Below are 16,295 nucleotides of genomic sequence, written 5' to 3' on the forward strand. Positions count from 1 at the left end.
ATCTTGGAGAAAAATGTTGATAGTTGAAATATGTGGTTGAGAGGAGGTTATAAAAAAAAAAAAAAAAAAAAAAGATTTACCTCCGACGGCCTGATTTTGATGAAGAAGCTGCTGCGTTTGTACGAGATCTTGAGCACTTTGGGCCAAGGGAAACGGTTGATCCTCAGCTTGTCCTTGTAAACCATCAGACCGCCGGAGCAAACACCCAGCGTAATGTCGACACCATCAAGATCCTGCATGCAGAAAACAGGATGAAACGGTTATGATATGTGTCAATGCACATCATCACCGTGCACTTACAACAAACAGTCACTGGGAGGCAGACTTCCTCACACGGTGAGCGTGTAGTTTGAGGTCATGGAGTTTGAAATGTTATTAATCTCTCCTTTTTTCTGATAGGGGGCTGGCATCAATTTTGTAATTACATTTGGATGTGACTGATGTCATACAAGCATGCTGTTGCAAATAATGACAAGCATTTCGAAAATGAAGGGAAGTCAGTACATACTTCAACTTTAGCATTTTAGAATTACCATTAAAAAAGATGTAATCAATAGTTAATTTGCAAAGCATTCATTAAAAAAGGTAAAACTAAACAATACCCTACCTTGGCTTGATGCAGGTCAACTCCATACATGGCTAGTTTCTTGGCATTTTCCAGAAACAACATGTCTGCTTGGGCTGGACTCATTGACCTGGACAAACAGAGTAGAAGGATCTTTTCAAAGACATGCTTTGTTCTTCAGGATCAGTTTAAAGTTAAATCATTTCAAGCAATTTTAAAACAAAAACAGAATACAGAGGTTCACAGTTTGATTACGCTGAACTGTGCTTTTTCATACTTAAATGAACATGATGAAAATGATGTTCGTAAAGGATGCCATCACAATCAACGGCCGTCCTCTTTAATGACCTGTATGTGCGGTGCAGCTCCATCACTTTTTCCTCCAATTCTTTGCTCTGTCCGGGGGCCAGGCTCAGATCTTTAACATAGTCTGCTCCATGGAGCTCTGGGTCATACTCCCCCAGCTCTGACTGGGCAGTGTAGGAGCCCAGGAGGGACAGTGTGACAAAGGAACAGGGAAGAACTCCATGCATAATGTCCTTCCTCAGCTGGAGACACAGAAAGTACCTGGAAAAGACGTGAAAGGAAAAAAATAAGATAACTTATGCTCACATAAAAAGTTAATAATGCAAGACAAGGTTTGACTCCAGTGATGAGATTTTTGGAATTAACATAACAGACGAGGCCACTCATGTCTGTGTTAAATATTGCATCAAAACCAGAAGTGGTAGTTAAGCCCTATTACCCTGCTCTGTCCAGACATAATACTATAGACATTCACCTGGTGAGGTCTTCAGTAAGCTGTGCTGGATCCGGAGGGTAGAACTTCACGTTGAATGTAAACTCATAGACAGCACCTGAAACCTGTTTCCGGATCTCTTTGGTGGGGTCCAACCATGTCTGCAGAAAATGGGAAAAAAAAAGGTCTTGTCGGTGTCACGCAGATTATCTGACAATGTTTTTGAAGGGTAACAAAAATTACACAGGAGGGGGGTGGGAAAAAAATGGCCTACTTTGCTTGTTGAGGTTTCCTTGTGAGAAAGGCCGAAGTAATCTTTCTCAAGCAGGTTGACGTGGTCGCACACCTTTGTAAGAAGTTCTTGGCCTTTAGCATGTTTCTAAATAAGAAAGACATACGCAGGCAGAGAGAGAGAGCTTTTTCAGTCTTCATGGACTGATGTTTATCTGGGGCCACAGTCTTACATAAACACAACAGAATATAGTGTAATTTGGCAGGTTTCTTACATCAAGTTCACACTCAAACTGAGCGTCGTCCAGTAAGGTGACTTTGCACTGCATGGTTTTCTGACGTTTGGAGCCTTTAGCCTCCTCTGTCTTCTTTTCTTTGACAGGTTTCTCTTTCTTTGCCGGCTCCAATTTCTTTTCCTCTCCTTTGGCCACCCCCTCTGGCACTGAGGGTTCTTCCACTTTTTTCTCGGCGTCCTCCTTTTTAACTTCTTCCACCACTTCAGGCTCCTTCATTATTGCAGCTTCTTCCTTGTGTTCCTCTTGAGTTGGCTGACAGAGTCAACGCAAGACAAAGTACGTCAAATACAAATTACAGGAATGTGGGAGGACACAATGTACACTATGTAAAAATGATGACAACACTATACTTAACACTACACATCACAGCAAACATCCAGCTGTACATACTGGCTTTAGCTCAGACCAGCATAGGTCATTTTTGTTTCAGACCAAGCTTTCAGCTCAAATCAGCATCGTTACTTTTGCTGAGCCAGCGAGCCACATCATGAAAAATTCATGAGAAAGAAAAAACATTGGCTTCTCTACTACAACCCCATCAGAAGCATGGATTTGTGTAAAGCGGAGCTCTGTTTATAAACTTCATCTGCAGTGGTGTTTTTGTTGACTTCTGTCCCTGTCAAACTCTGTTTTGGAAAATACAGTGATTTCCTTTCTTGCCTGATGTTGGATGAGAGGTTCGTTACCACTCTCATAAATATGAAGCCGCAGCCAGAGTAGAGTTAGCATTAAAAAAAAAAAAAACTAGCCTGTTTGTCCAAAGACAATCTGCCAACCAGCCCCTTTAAAGTTCTCTGAATCATTTTTTTGTAAAACAATAGCTTTAAAGTGGAGCAGTGACTTTACGGTGTCTTGTTATCACACTGACGTCGCAAGCAGCAGAGACACTGCAAATAGTCCCGTAGGCCTACATAACTTCTCATAAAACTAAAAGTTGTCGTTCTTACGCTTCGCAATTTGTTATATTAAATAAGCAAAATGTTTTGCGTTGTTTAGTAAGCTTCGGGGCTGGACTGGCCATCTGGCACATAGGCATTTTCCCAGGGGACCGATGTGACTTTTGGGCCCAATTACATCTTTAAACCCCTCCCCCTTTGGACTTTGATTGAGCAGCTCATCTACATAGAAAGTCAGAGTGCCAAAACGAGTGAGACAAAACACAAGGGAGGTGCACATGCACATTGGTCACACATTGCACCGCCACATGTGAATTCTCAACCAGAATTGTCTCAGGTCTCGACACAAGTGATTATCATCATGGTTAATGATCCTCACTGACATCTTACCATCGTGAATTCTGTTCTTAAAACATAAACAACCACATCTAAAGGGAACGTCGCTGGTGTACGCATCATGTATAATATATCATTCAAACTTATGGAAAAAGAGTTAACCGCCTGCTGGTTGCAACTTGATATTAAGTTTACAGACATGAGTGCGGCATCAATCCTCTCATGTAATTCTTGACAAAAGAGTTAAAGAGTAAATATCCTGAATGTAACACTGGTAAGAGTCACACTCACCTGTGTCTCTGCGCTGCTTATTGAGTGCTGATCAGGAGCCTGTTCAGCTTCTGGCTCAGTTTTAAGCTCAGGCTCTGGAGCAGCTATTGGTGCTTTCACTTGCTCCTCGCTTGGTCCTTTCAGCTCTTTCTCCTCCTTCTTTCCTTTGTTCTTCCCCTTCCCTTTTTTATTACACTTTTCCTCTTCCTTCTTTGGCTTTTCTTCTGTCTTTTTGTCCTCTTTCTTCTTTTCGTCTTCTTTCACCTTCTCCTCTTCTTTCTTTTTTGACTCTTCTTTCGGTTTGTCCTCGTCTTTCTTTTTTGGCTCCTTTAATTTCTCCTCCTCTTTCTTTTTAGCCTTTTCTTCGTCTTTCTTTTTTGCTTTATCAGCCTCTTTGGCTTTTTCCTCTTCTTTCTTCTTTGCTTTCTCTTCTTCTCTCTTTTTTGCCCTTTCTTCTTCCTCTGCTTTCCTCTTTGCTTTCTCCTCTTCCTTCTTCTTTACTTTTTCCTCTTTTTCTTTTTTCTTTGACACCTTTCTGTCAAGTTTTTCCTCCTCTTTTTGTCCGGCCTCTGCCACCTGGTCTTTAACTTCAGCAGTCTCCTTTTCTTCTTCTTTTGTCTCCAATTTTTCCTCCCCCTTTTCTAAGGCCGACTCTGCCTTCTCCTCCTCCTTTGTCTCCTCTTTTGTTTTTAACTTCTCTTCCTTTTTTGCCTCGTCCTTGTTCACTTTCTCCTCATCTTTTTCATCTGCTTTTTTCTTGGCTTCTTTCTTTTTCTTTTTACTGCCTTTCTTCTCAACTTTTACTTCCACTTTCTTCTTCTCCTCTTTTTGTTCTTCTTTTTGTTCTTCTTCTTTTTTCACTTCCTTGACCTCAGATTTTTCCTCCTCTGCTGTAGTCCCTTCGTCTTCACTTTTCACCTCCTCCACCTTCTCTTTTGCAGCGTCAGCTTTTTCCTCTTTGTCTGCCTTTTCCTCCCTGGATTTCTCTGCCTCAAACCCCTCTCCCTCGGAGCCCTCTGAGCGGCGTTTGAGGAAGGAGGAGAAGAGGCGAGAAAGTCCTTTGCCAGCCGATGTCCTGGTACGGGGCTTCAGCTGCTCCTCCTCAGGGGAGGTAGCTGCATCCGCAGGCCCAGGCTCGGATACCTGAGCTTGGGCCTTCTTGCTTGACTTCTCCCCCTTCGGCTCAGATGCTGCTGCCTTCGGCTTCTGTTTGTTCTCTGGTTGAGGTTCGGGCTCGGCACCACTGGTCTTCTGCTTACCCTCAGTGTCCGCCTCATTCACAGCGCTCGCCTCTGTTGTCATGGTAGCCACTGGGAAGGAGAACAGACGGGAGTCAGAGGTGGAGAAAGGTCATGGTGCTGTACAGAGTGTGACGGTGCACGGTATGGCTACACTTGGAACACAACAAACAAGAAAGGGAGCTGTGGACTATTAGCTTTGGTGTGGGAAAGCTTACACTTCACTTCGCTATGAACGGCAAGCAGATTGCATGGCTGAGCCTAATTATACTGATATGGTAAGTAATAACTATTGAGGTTTTGGACCTAATGTCTTAAAAAAAAGAAGCTATTTTAGGACTTTAGCTTCTAAGAAATGGTTTTGGCCTTTTTTTTAATTACTTTTTTTATTATTATTTTACAGTTTTTAGGTTAAACAATTAACCAAATAAAAAGGTAATTAGCAGATTATTTGATTAAAAAAAAAAAATGAAAAAAAAAAAAAAGAATCAAACAACAAAACAAAAACAATCAAAGCATTTTCTTTTGTTAAATCCTACAAAATAATATAATATTCCTGCACTTGTCTTGACTCGTTTTCCCAGTGCATGGTAATATTGCATGCTTTGTTGACATTTTGGCTCATGCTCTGATGAAGAGACATTTATAATGAGCAATTTTGACAGCAATCTACATTGCAGCATAAATGTATTGCTAGCTGCCCACTGTGGCATAACGGAAACTTACTCCATAAAATATGAATCCAGCCGCCACCCACAGATTACATTCTAACTTAAACACACATACAAACTCACACATACGCAAACATTATGTCACCACACAATAGCCCTCCTTGTTTAAGAGTGTGTCTGTGTCCACATGGAGCTCTGAGGGTGAACTCACAACGCTGCCTATCACAGGCTCATTAAGTCTCACTGACACAAAGGAGCATTCTGCTCTGGATCTGCCTATTAGCACCGCCTGCATCATTGAGCATGCTTGGCTCTTCATCACACACAGGCCCAATCCAGTACAGATCATCTAAGGCACTGGGGCTAAGTGATATGAATATATGTATATATACACACAATAAAATGATATACATGGTCAATCAAATCTGGGACTTTCTAACTAGGGCGGTACAGTGGTGCAGCGGTGAGCACTGTCGCCTCACAGTGAGAAGGTTCTGGGTTCAATCAATGTGGAGTTTGCATGTTCTCCCTGTGCCTGCATGGGTTCTCTCCGGGTACTCCGGCTTCCTCCCACCATCCAAAGACATGCATGTCAGGTCAATTGGGGATTCTACAAAACTGTCCTCAGGTGTCCAGGGTGTACCCTTCCTTTGCCCAAAGTGAGCTGGGATAAGCGGGTTTATATAATGGATGGATGGACTTTCTAACTACATTTTCATACAATTTAGACTCTAAAATTACATGTTAGTCAGCATGCAACCTTTTATTTGCAAAATTTGAAAGACAAATTTAAGAGATCAGTGTTGAAAATGCTCATTAAGGTTTATCGCATTTTATCTCTTGTCTTGTTCAACCTGACTCTAAGGTTATGGAGACATATAGACTTCTGTTAACATGAAACAGTACAAGTACTTGAATTAAGCAACTAGAATCATCCAATGATGTCATTCACAGTCACAGTGTGCAGTCCTTGAAGTTTAATGAACAGCATGACTTTGATTCAGCAGTGTGGCAGCGAGAGGACAGATCTAGTATATTTAGAAACTCCTAACCAGCTGATTAAATCACACGGCAGACTGAAATACGCTGCAGATATTATACAATCACGCTATACCTCCTCTTGGTGAGATATATCAGTTACAGTGGATCACATCACAATCAAGTCTGAACTTAAGTAAGACAGACATGCATCCTGTCTGGACTAAGCCTTGTCTGACTGGTGACTAATGTGGCTGTGTTTGTCTCTTCCATATGTAGTTCAAGTCCCACCCCTACCCTGTATGGAGTGGGGGAGGGAAAATGCTAGACAGTCAGACGGGGCAATCTTCCAGATGCACAGGGCCGCCCCAAAGGGTGCAGCTTGGACTTCTATACCATACACTTCCCACTGGCACTACAGGACAGCAGGAGAGGAGGAGGGGGTACACACACAGACCAAATCCTCTTTAGCCCTCCCATTGTTTGTGTCCAGTGACCAATAACTGTGCCGCACTCTATAACTAATCCTCCCTTCCCTTCCCCCCACGAGACCCCCCATAGGCGTATTCCCTAGGTCACCACACACACACATATATATAAGCACACACCGGTATGCATCAATGCTCACAGGCTCCTCTGGGTCTTTTAATGCTCTGTCATCTCAATTCTGATTGTCAGGAAACAGACAGGCTCCTAATGGACCAGCTGAGCTTGTGTCTGCTGCCTCCTCCATTTTGTGTTGCCTATCTAACATCTCTGCTGTTAGCCAGCTGAGCAGGGCCAACCTGCATCACGACCAATTGAGATAGTGGCAGCCACATCGCAGGACCCAATACACCATCAATCTCCCATAATACGAAGAATATTTCTTCTTCTTTGTTGTGGAGGTAATTAGATGAAATATTGCTATACTGTAGGAATAAAAAATCTGCCCTGAATACCACATAATTAGTGTCTGTAATGAGCTAAATTATAGATGAAGTAGGCCACCCTCAAGCAAGACGTGAGCTCACAAAGAGCTGCTGGATCAGGTGCAAACACCAGGACTGGGGTTGAACAAGGATTTCTTTTAATTTAATCTAATGTTCCCGCCTGAAGGTCATCTGAAATCTGAAGAGATTTGACTTGATTCAGTAAATTTCACTTAAATAAAAAACAGATGAGATTGCACTTTACTTAACTGTGGAAATATGCTTCACATTATTCACTGTTCTCATTAAAATTATACAAAAAAAGCTTGAACTGATGCTGATACTCAATTGCTACTAAGATCAAAACTCTTCCTAATTCCTCATTAACCAAAGTCTCCAATTAAAACAAACAAAAAAACATTTTCAGGATTTTTTTTTTCTCTATACCAAAGCTTTCCTGTTATTTGCCAGTGATGCTGCAGTGCTGATTCTGCTCTGTGTGTGTGTGTGTGTGTGTGTGTGTGTGTGTGTGTGTGTGTGTGTGTGTGTGTGTGTGTGTGTGTGTGTGTGTGTGTGTGTGTGTGTGTGTGTGTGTGTGTGTGTAATGAAATGAGAGGGCTGAATGAGGAAGAGCTTGCAGAGAAGGAGGAGGAGGTATAGTGTATAAATAGCTGCATATGCGCAAAGATGCAGGGACTCATTAGTTGGCCTTGACAGACAAGCTCATATCTATTTCTGTTTACAGTTAGCTGCACACAACACGCATCTGCACATGCGTGCGCATAACTACATTTAAAGCCTCGTTTTCAAGACGGCAGCAGGAAAGGAGGACTAAAATAACCGCAGCATTGTATAAATACTTGGAAGACAGAAAGAAAGCATGTTTCCTGGGCACTGAGAGTAGGCTTAAGGAATTAGAAGGAGTTTAGAGTTAATCAGCCCCCAAGTGACCAAGTGAGATTATCTCTATCTACCTGCCCACAGTATCTATCTCACTGTCTCCCTTCGCTCTGATTCTCTGTCTCTGTTTCTCGGTCTGTATGTGTGTGTGCGTGCATATGTGTGTGTGTGTGTGTGTGTGTGTGTGTGTGTGTGTGTGTGTGTGTGTGTGTGTGTGTGTGTGTGTGTGTGTGTGTGCGCGCGCATGGGGCGGGGAAATCCGCTGTGCTGATTCATGGTTTTATGTGCAGTCCCGCCTATCTGGCTGAAAATCAACAGAAATGAACTGGCGGCCAAGATATCAGTCCTGTGGCCACATAGTGGCTCTTATTAACCTCTCTAAGTAAACACAGACACACACATGCCAACATGCAAGCTAACATGTGCCTTGCTGAACTGTTCAAATGTTAGATGAACACACAAGCCTGCCCAGCAACATCGTAAAAACACATGAATAAGTTCATATTTACTTGTTTGTATATGATACGAGGTGTAATATAACATTGACTGTGACACCGTATCTCTTGTGTAAACAGGGGGGATGCTCAAAGAAAAGATGTTAGGCTACAAAGGTTTATTTTAGTCCAGTTCTCTGTGTAAACCTATCCCAAACCCAGTTCTAAACTAATCAATACACACAGATGGTCGGTGAGCCTGATACTGTAACATGAACCGACATGGGAAAAGAATGAAGTAGCATGATTGATTTACTGCGGTTGCCCTAAAAGCAATTTTGAAACCATTTCCAACATCACCTCAGCCACAGCCCGATGAAGGAATAATATATGTGTACGTAAGTGCACATTGTGAGAGAACTGATCTTTTTCATTTGGACACACACAAAATCCCGATCTGTGGTAGGATTCATTACAGGATTTAAAATGAGCATTCTCTAAAATAAAATAATTCTCCAATTTGATCTGTCTGTTTGAATTATTTTTGAAAAGATGCTGCAAAGTTTGTGTTTTACTTAAGTGTTTAACCAACTCAAATCCACATTCTTCATTTATGGAGGAAAGAGCTACTGACTCTGAAGGATGAAGGATGTGTACACTGTTGTCAGTTCCCTATTTAGTAATGCTCACACAACAGAGTAGTAGTCTAACTGCACGAATGCATCATAACTCCCAAAAGAGGATTAACACCAGCAAGCTCTTCTGAGACCTCGGTGACCTCACTCTGACACAGCGGTGCCAAAAACATCTTTTGGCATCACTTCGTAGCTCCTGTGTGCACAACACTGCTGATTCAGCAGTGCAGGAGACCCCAAGCACCTATAGGTCTTATCTCTGTCATTTTTTTAACCTCTGTGTTTACTTCTGTCGCTCATGCAAACACATGCCTGTTCTAACGCATTAAAATGCCCCTTTTATCTCTCCCTCATCCTTCCTACGCCATATCTGCAGCGCTTCATAAAAGATTATCTGACTATATATATTCAGCAGTATCATCAATGGAGATGAGGCTTATTGGATGAGTTTCTCTTAAGTGTGTTACAGGTCGCACATGCGTGTGTGCACACAGGGAACAGGCACACATTCACATTATGCCCCCCTCCAGCAAATATGGATATTTTTAACCCACAAACTCCTCGTGGGGCATAAGTAAGACATGTCAAGCAGAAAATGAAATCCAAGGCAGAGCCATCTCTGATACAGCCAGAAAAAAAAAAACACGAGAACATCTGAGCAAGACACAGTCTTGGAAATAGCTGTAACACATCTCACAGCGAAGCATTCGAGACCAAGAACATCCTCACATGAAGGGGCATCACCAGAAAAGAAATTATATTTCACATATGATTGATTTAGATGGAGAAAAATATGACAAACATGTCAGCTACCTCTCAAATATCATAGTGAATTTTATCAAATCTATATATTATACTTATGTGAAGATAGGGAATTGCTTGATAGAAGGCATACATAAAATACACGTGTTTTTCCTATAAATTCCTCATTAATAATCACGTATTATTACCCATTTCATTACTCTATTCTAATAATACAGACTAATGAGTGTAGTCTTAAAAACAGCCAATTGAAAACCTGCGAGTTTTCGAATGTAATGGCCCTCTTTCAGCAGGGTGATAACCTGCAAGTTCATTCATTTCTATAGAAATAACTAGAAAAACAACACATCGCTGCCTCCGCGAACACGGAGCACTTTTGATTTATGAATGCTGTAATAAAACGGCTATATAATTGAATTTGCTTTAACAAGTCATCGTTTAAATGCCGCGTGGTAATACAGCCAAAAAACACTTGAATTCCCAACTTTTTTTTTTTTTTTTTTTTTTTTAATGAAACCGCAAAACAGTTGCGGGCTGTATCGTGGCCAATTCCGTGCCAGCCTGGGTATTTAAAGAATCTGTGTATGAAAATGGCGCCGAATGTACAACAAAACAAACAAACACTAACTCATCCGCCCGAGGAACATAAATCTTCTTTTTGGCTTACCTACTATAGGATTAGCATCAAGGGAGAAGCAAACAGCGCACGCACACACACAAAAAATCACGACAAATATCCAATAGTCCGCACGTTCAGAGGAGGAACAATGTTTCAGAGCCACACATGCTTTGTTGTGCTGCCGAAGGTGTCCGATGCTCGTAAAAGGGGTGGAGTCTCACGATGAGGCTTGGACTTGGGTTGAGCAACTGAGCACCAACCAGCATGCATGGCTCACAACCGCATGTCAAGGTGGGGGAGACGCACACAACTTCCATATCATGTTAATATGCACTGGCCTGAGACACGAAATATAAGTCAGTATTACAGAAATATAGATTTAATAAGAATATTCTGCAGAAAGCTAACATCTGAAAACTATTCGGTAACAACAGATTGATTATTAGTGTATATTTTCTGCTAGTAACAAGACATATTTGCATTAATTGTAAAGGTTTCATTCCCAGCTTGTCACTATGTTGGGACAATACATTGTCCTTCGTTACAAAAATATCCCGAAAAGCATGGACCACAGCAGCAATCATTAACACGGTGCAATGTCCAGAAACAGGCACAGAGGCACCAGGAATATCCCCTGGCCCAGTTTCACCAATACGCATTGATCTGCACAGCATGAGGGTGTCAGGACGACATCCTTGACCCAACTGATGAGATACAGAAAGAGGCACGGTTTAAAGAAGTACCAGCGGAAAATCGAATGCCCCACACGCTCACGATTAACAATCTAAAATTCAAAAACAAACAAGCACACATTCATATCTGATCACGTGCACACATGTACACACAAGCTGTCTTTATGGTCCCCACCCATCTGCCTGACCCCATTAGGGGACATTTAGCTAACAGGCAGAGAGGGGAGGGAAGTGGGGGTTCATTATTCTCTTTAACCACACGGGGTAAGGAACCATCACCTTTGTCTCACGGAGGCAAGTTCATGTGGCATTCATATCAGTGTCTTAACTTCTCTGGTCTACTCTGTTTAATTTTCACTGAACAAAAAGTCTTACCAGTTCAGAGGTTATTCCGTAAATCCAATGGTTTCAATTGCCATAAAATCGAACGCAAGCTACCAAGAAACACTGGAGACTCCAAACGATGAGCGGGAACTAAGAGTAACTCTGTAGCGCAGTAACAGTCTCGTGGGATGTTTTCCAGACTTTGATCACAGAGCAAAGTGACGACACAGGGCTTGAGCACACCAACTGGTGGTGTTAAACATTTACTGAAACGTAAAGCATTAATCCTGGCTGCATGGTACAAACAGAAAGTGGACAGAAAGCGAATACTTTCGGATGTAGTTCACTGGTGCAGTGACTGTTTCTTCCGCTCTAGTTTTGGATGGAAGTCAGTGAGACAGGGAGAGAAACAAAAACTATATGAACTACTTGCATTTGCCTCCGGTTGCTTAGGAACCCCTGCCCGGCCCATGTTCCCACTGCAAGGAGCAGGTGTTACGCTGGACCCAGGAGAGGGAGGAAAGACAGAACAGAGGGGAGGAGAAGAGGAACAGCACTCACAGACCCACAGTCCCCAGAGACAGTGACAGCCTGGAACCACAGACTCTGAGACGACCCACTCCTCACACAGCAGACACACCCAAAGCACTGACGCACATATTCCATTTCCCCTGTCACTCTACCTCATTTGTTCAAAAGCGCAGGAAAACACGCACATGCGATGGTGCAGTGCATTACTCCAACTGAGTGCATGCTGCGGGTTATGTTTGTTTGGAACATCTTTATCCCTCTATGGCACCATCACTCAGTGATTACATAATGCCCCGTACCACTCCCCCCCCCCCCAATTCATCTCTCGCTGACTTTCACCGCATCTGGGTATGCTGCACACACCGCATCGCCTTCCCTCTGTATCTTATTTAAAACAACGAGTGCAGCTTTAAAAATGCTTTAAATATGAAATCTGCTTGCATGTGATGGACGTATGGCTGCAAGAGTTTGTTTTATTTGTGCTCAGGATCTGAGATCTCAAGAGCACTAACAGAATAGATGGTAACAGGGCATCAATATTCATAGCGCACCATTATGTTATGAAAAATTTATGAAGCAGGAATGTTCCATGTTTCCGCCCTTCTCTGCCCGCAGACATGTTGCCCTTCCTCACTATCTAAAGTCAGGTTTGAATTATCTCGTACCTTCAAGACCTTAAATTACACAGTGTGATGATTCTTCAATTAAAGTGTCAGAACATTATGTTTTATAATCCATCCTGTTCTACAGCTTAATACAGACAATGGCATTTGACAACTTCCCCTCAAAATAATTTTTTTGCTTCCACAAACAACGCAAAACACTGAGTCAGACTGGAAAGGAAATTCATCAATGAATATATAAACGCTTGGATTTCATCTGAGATTCAAAACGCCCTTTAAAAAGACACTGCACCGAGCCCTGAGGATAACAGTACATTAAACAAATTGTGGCAGACATTGGGGGCCAACTAAGTGCACGCTACATTGTGTTTGATCATCCGATGCCACTGTAAATGACCAGGTTGCGTTAGTTTACACTGCCATCTGGTGGAGACAGCAAATGTAGCATGCATGCATACTTGCTAAAAGTATGCTGCTGATTTCAGTTAACAGCCAGTGTGATGGGACTGCTGTAAAAACTGGCCAAATATTCATATCATACTCTACAGCATATCATATACCTTTACTGTCTGATCTACACTGACACCATTCCAATAAACTGTGTAATCTAGGTTTAAATATGTGTATTTTGAGTTTTGGAGCTAAAAAAAACACAAAAAAAACTGTGGTGAAAGATGAAGTTCGTTAAATATTTCATCTTCAAGTTGTTGTGAGACAGAGGGAATCCCCACCAACTCTACTCTATGTAAGCACAGAGGTGTAATGCATGCTGGGAACGCATGTTCATGCGAGATAAAGATGTGTTTGTGTCTCAGGGCGACAGTCACCCCACCCCTCCCAAAACTAAATCAGCTGCTGGGCAAAACAAAAACAGTGGATCATAACTTCACTATAAAACGCAATATATATTGTTATTTCCCCAGATATTAAGAATTAGTCAAGGTTGAGAAATATTGGTCACAATTCCTACCAAATACAGAGACAATGATTGTGGGAAAGTATTCTAACTAGACAGCATGCAGAAGATACTGGAGGGGTCTAAATAGTCTGCAGTCAGATCCCAGGAGAAAGACGCATCAAATAGAAATAATCAAGAATTAATATTTAATGCTCTGATGAGTTATGGCCTTATAAAAATGTTTCATTGATATTAATGAAATGCTTCTCTGCAGCTGAGCAGGGCTGTTTAATTACACCAGCCCTCTGCATTGCCTTTGAAATATATTGTAGTACCTTAAAGAAGTCCCAAATATATATTTGATGAAGTAAAATAACTGCTACTCATAATGGTATGCAAAACAACAGAGCAAAAACAATCCCTTTCAGCAACAGATCAACGACATCATTACTAAAACGAGAGCTCACATGCCTTTCAATTTAACTTAAATAATATTTGATACTCACATCAGGTTCACGTGAAAGGTCATTGCACAATGCACGGGCCAGTCCAAGATGGTGTGACCATGTAAGAGAGGGGGAGAGTGCATTAGTTCAGAAAATTACTTTTGTATTTGACATGGCATGGTCAAAAGGGGGACAGCACACAAGCTGAGATGTGTAACTTAATGGAAACATATTTTGTGTAATGAATACCGCACTGTAGGTTAGATCATAAAAAGGAGGCATGAGAGTGCCTGACGAACAGACATATTCCTGTTAAGTTAAAGCATACAGTGCTGGCATCTTTTTGAACACAAAAACACCATTGGGGATTCATTAATGTTGCCAGAATATCCAAATCAGTTGTTCCACTCAAAATAATTAAATGACCACGTTTTCTTCCGTTATCAGAATAATAAACACACCCATACATCTTATACATTTCCTAGAGGACTGCTGATCACCTGTAAATGTGTCGTTTCTGATCATTAGGTTAAGTATCTTTGGATTCTGAAGTATTTAGAGCCCACAGTCTGGGCTATACTACTAGAAACAACCTAACAACATACATTCCCGGTCATTTCGATCATGTACTCGAAAGACTGCAGAAGTTTATAAGTCCCGCTTCTTATTGTCTATGTCTGCAAACACCACAAATATCTCTGACCCCGCCATATTTGATATAATCCCTCGAAATACGTTGCAGTGAACTCTACACGAACTGCCGCTGCCGCTGCCATGAAGAAACGGGACGTGAAGACAAAAACAACCTCGCTAGAAAAGGTGCGCGATATAAACACAAATGTTGGCGGTGTGTCTGAGAAAGCGAGTCATACCTGAGCAGGCAGGTGTCAATCGGTGCCATAATTCCGGTGTTTACCTTTAGGACAAGTTGGAAACTATCGATGAGGTTTCCACAGAGAGGCGGTGACGCAGTACAATGACGAAGCACTAAGTAGTGATGGGTGGAGATCAGAGGTGGGAGCTGTGCTCCAAAGCTTCAGATCACTTGCTCTTTTTAAAAGGTAATTATATACCGGTTGCCTCTAATCCAAAGATACAACATTACTCATACTTACCATGGTATTTTATATAAAAAATCTATTTAAAAAATAATAATAATACATATATATATATACTGTACTGTATATACTGTGCATTTTATATTTAATTTTTTTTTACTGTTATTTTATTGCTTTTTATTATTTTATTATTATTTTATTGCTTTCCTGTATACTGCTGTAGCGGAAAAAAATTCCCCTTGGGGATTAATAAAGTAACTACCTACCTACCTATTTTGGTTCACAATTACAGGTGAGTCTGTTCCTGCAGCAGTGAGATACTCAGATGAAGATGCATGAGTTTTAGCATCAGGGTCCGGGCAAAAGAAGCTTTTGTTCATCTAGCTAATGCCATCTGGCAATTTTTTTGCACAAGTCAAAAGCAGTCTGATATCAGTAAAGTCAGTGTATAGAGCCTTGTATGAGCACGCTTTCAGCTGGTGGCTCCACGCAGAGGCGCTGTTAGCACACGTGTGTGTGTGTGTGTGTGTGTGGGGGATATTTAGGAAATACATTTACATTCACCAAGGGACAAAATAGTATTTGTAACAAGTTCATGAATATGAGCCGAGGCTTTAAGTATACATTTATGAATTTGTCCTATCCAATGCATACGATAGGCTACTAGTATTTGTTTCTCTTAAAATACAGTGGTGCCCTCTCCAATACTGCCCTGCTCAAGTAAACGAGTGCATCAAGTGTAAAAGGTACACAACCAAATCTTAGCTATATGGCTCCACTTGATGACCTTGAATATCTCCTCAAAAAAGCAGTGTGAACTCCCAAAAGGTGCAGCAGAACACAGTCTGGCAGCTGATGCAGCTGGAGCATCTGTCTCAGTATTACCTAAAACCCAGAGGTCTGTGTTGGCTCTGTCCCAATAGGTTAGTCAAACACAGGTTAGCCTTAAAGGTGTACGCCAGTGATTTAGTATTGCATCTTTGTAAAGTTGGAGAACTCACAGGAAACAGAATACAAAGAAAAGAAGGGTCAAACTTAAGCATACATTATTATACATTTGTACATAAAGCTTACATGTGTGGGGATTTAGTGAAGTGCCCTTTTAACTCCTTGAACAGTGATATTAATTTATTTTCATGATTGATAGATGAATGGATGGATGGATGGATACTTCAGGAACAATGAACTTCCATTCAGTTTTAAATGCTGTTATATTCTCATTGCGGACACCACCTCTCTCCA

General features: G+C 41.5%; 1 protein-coding gene across 9 annotated transcripts in view; it reads right to left on the reverse strand.

The window, feature by feature from the left end:
* The window catches only part of LOC138619596 (protein 4.1-like), a 31,664-nt gene extending 19,954 nt beyond the window's left edge, over nucleotides 1–11,710 (reverse strand). For 4 of the 9 annotated variants that reach the window (XM_069696213.1, XM_069696212.1, XM_069696215.1 and 1 more), the window contains exons 1-8: nucleotides 11,549–11,709; nucleotides 3,355–4,643; nucleotides 1,811–2,083; nucleotides 1,579–1,683; nucleotides 1,347–1,465; nucleotides 914–1,132; nucleotides 608–695; nucleotides 81–233 (exon numbers count right to left, since the gene is read on the reverse strand). In XM_069696213.1, coding sequence (XP_069552314.1) covers nucleotides 81–233; nucleotides 608–695; nucleotides 914–1,132; nucleotides 1,347–1,465; nucleotides 1,579–1,683; nucleotides 1,811–2,083; nucleotides 3,355–4,635 — 2,238 coding nt within the window. In that variant the 5' untranslated portion in view covers nucleotides 4,636–4,643; nucleotides 11,549–11,709. Of the gene's footprint in view, nucleotides 1–80; nucleotides 234–607; nucleotides 696–913; nucleotides 1,133–1,346; nucleotides 1,466–1,578; nucleotides 1,684–1,810; nucleotides 2,084–3,354; nucleotides 4,644–10,529; nucleotides 10,888–11,548 lie in introns of those variants that run through there. The other 5 variants (XM_069696211.1, XM_069696210.1, XM_069696208.1 and 2 more) reach the window with 3 other exon arrangements.
* Nucleotides 11,711–16,295: the final 4,585 nt, after the last annotated feature.

Source organism: Brachyistius frenatus, unplaced genomic scaffold (assembly GCF_029030835.1).
Source record: "Brachyistius frenatus isolate BFR_SWC_R1_liver_20210118 unplaced genomic scaffold, ASM2903083v1 Contig_20, whole genome shotgun sequence".
In the NCBI taxonomy this organism is placed as follows: domain Eukaryota; kingdom Metazoa; phylum Chordata; class Actinopteri; family Embiotocidae; genus Brachyistius; species Brachyistius frenatus.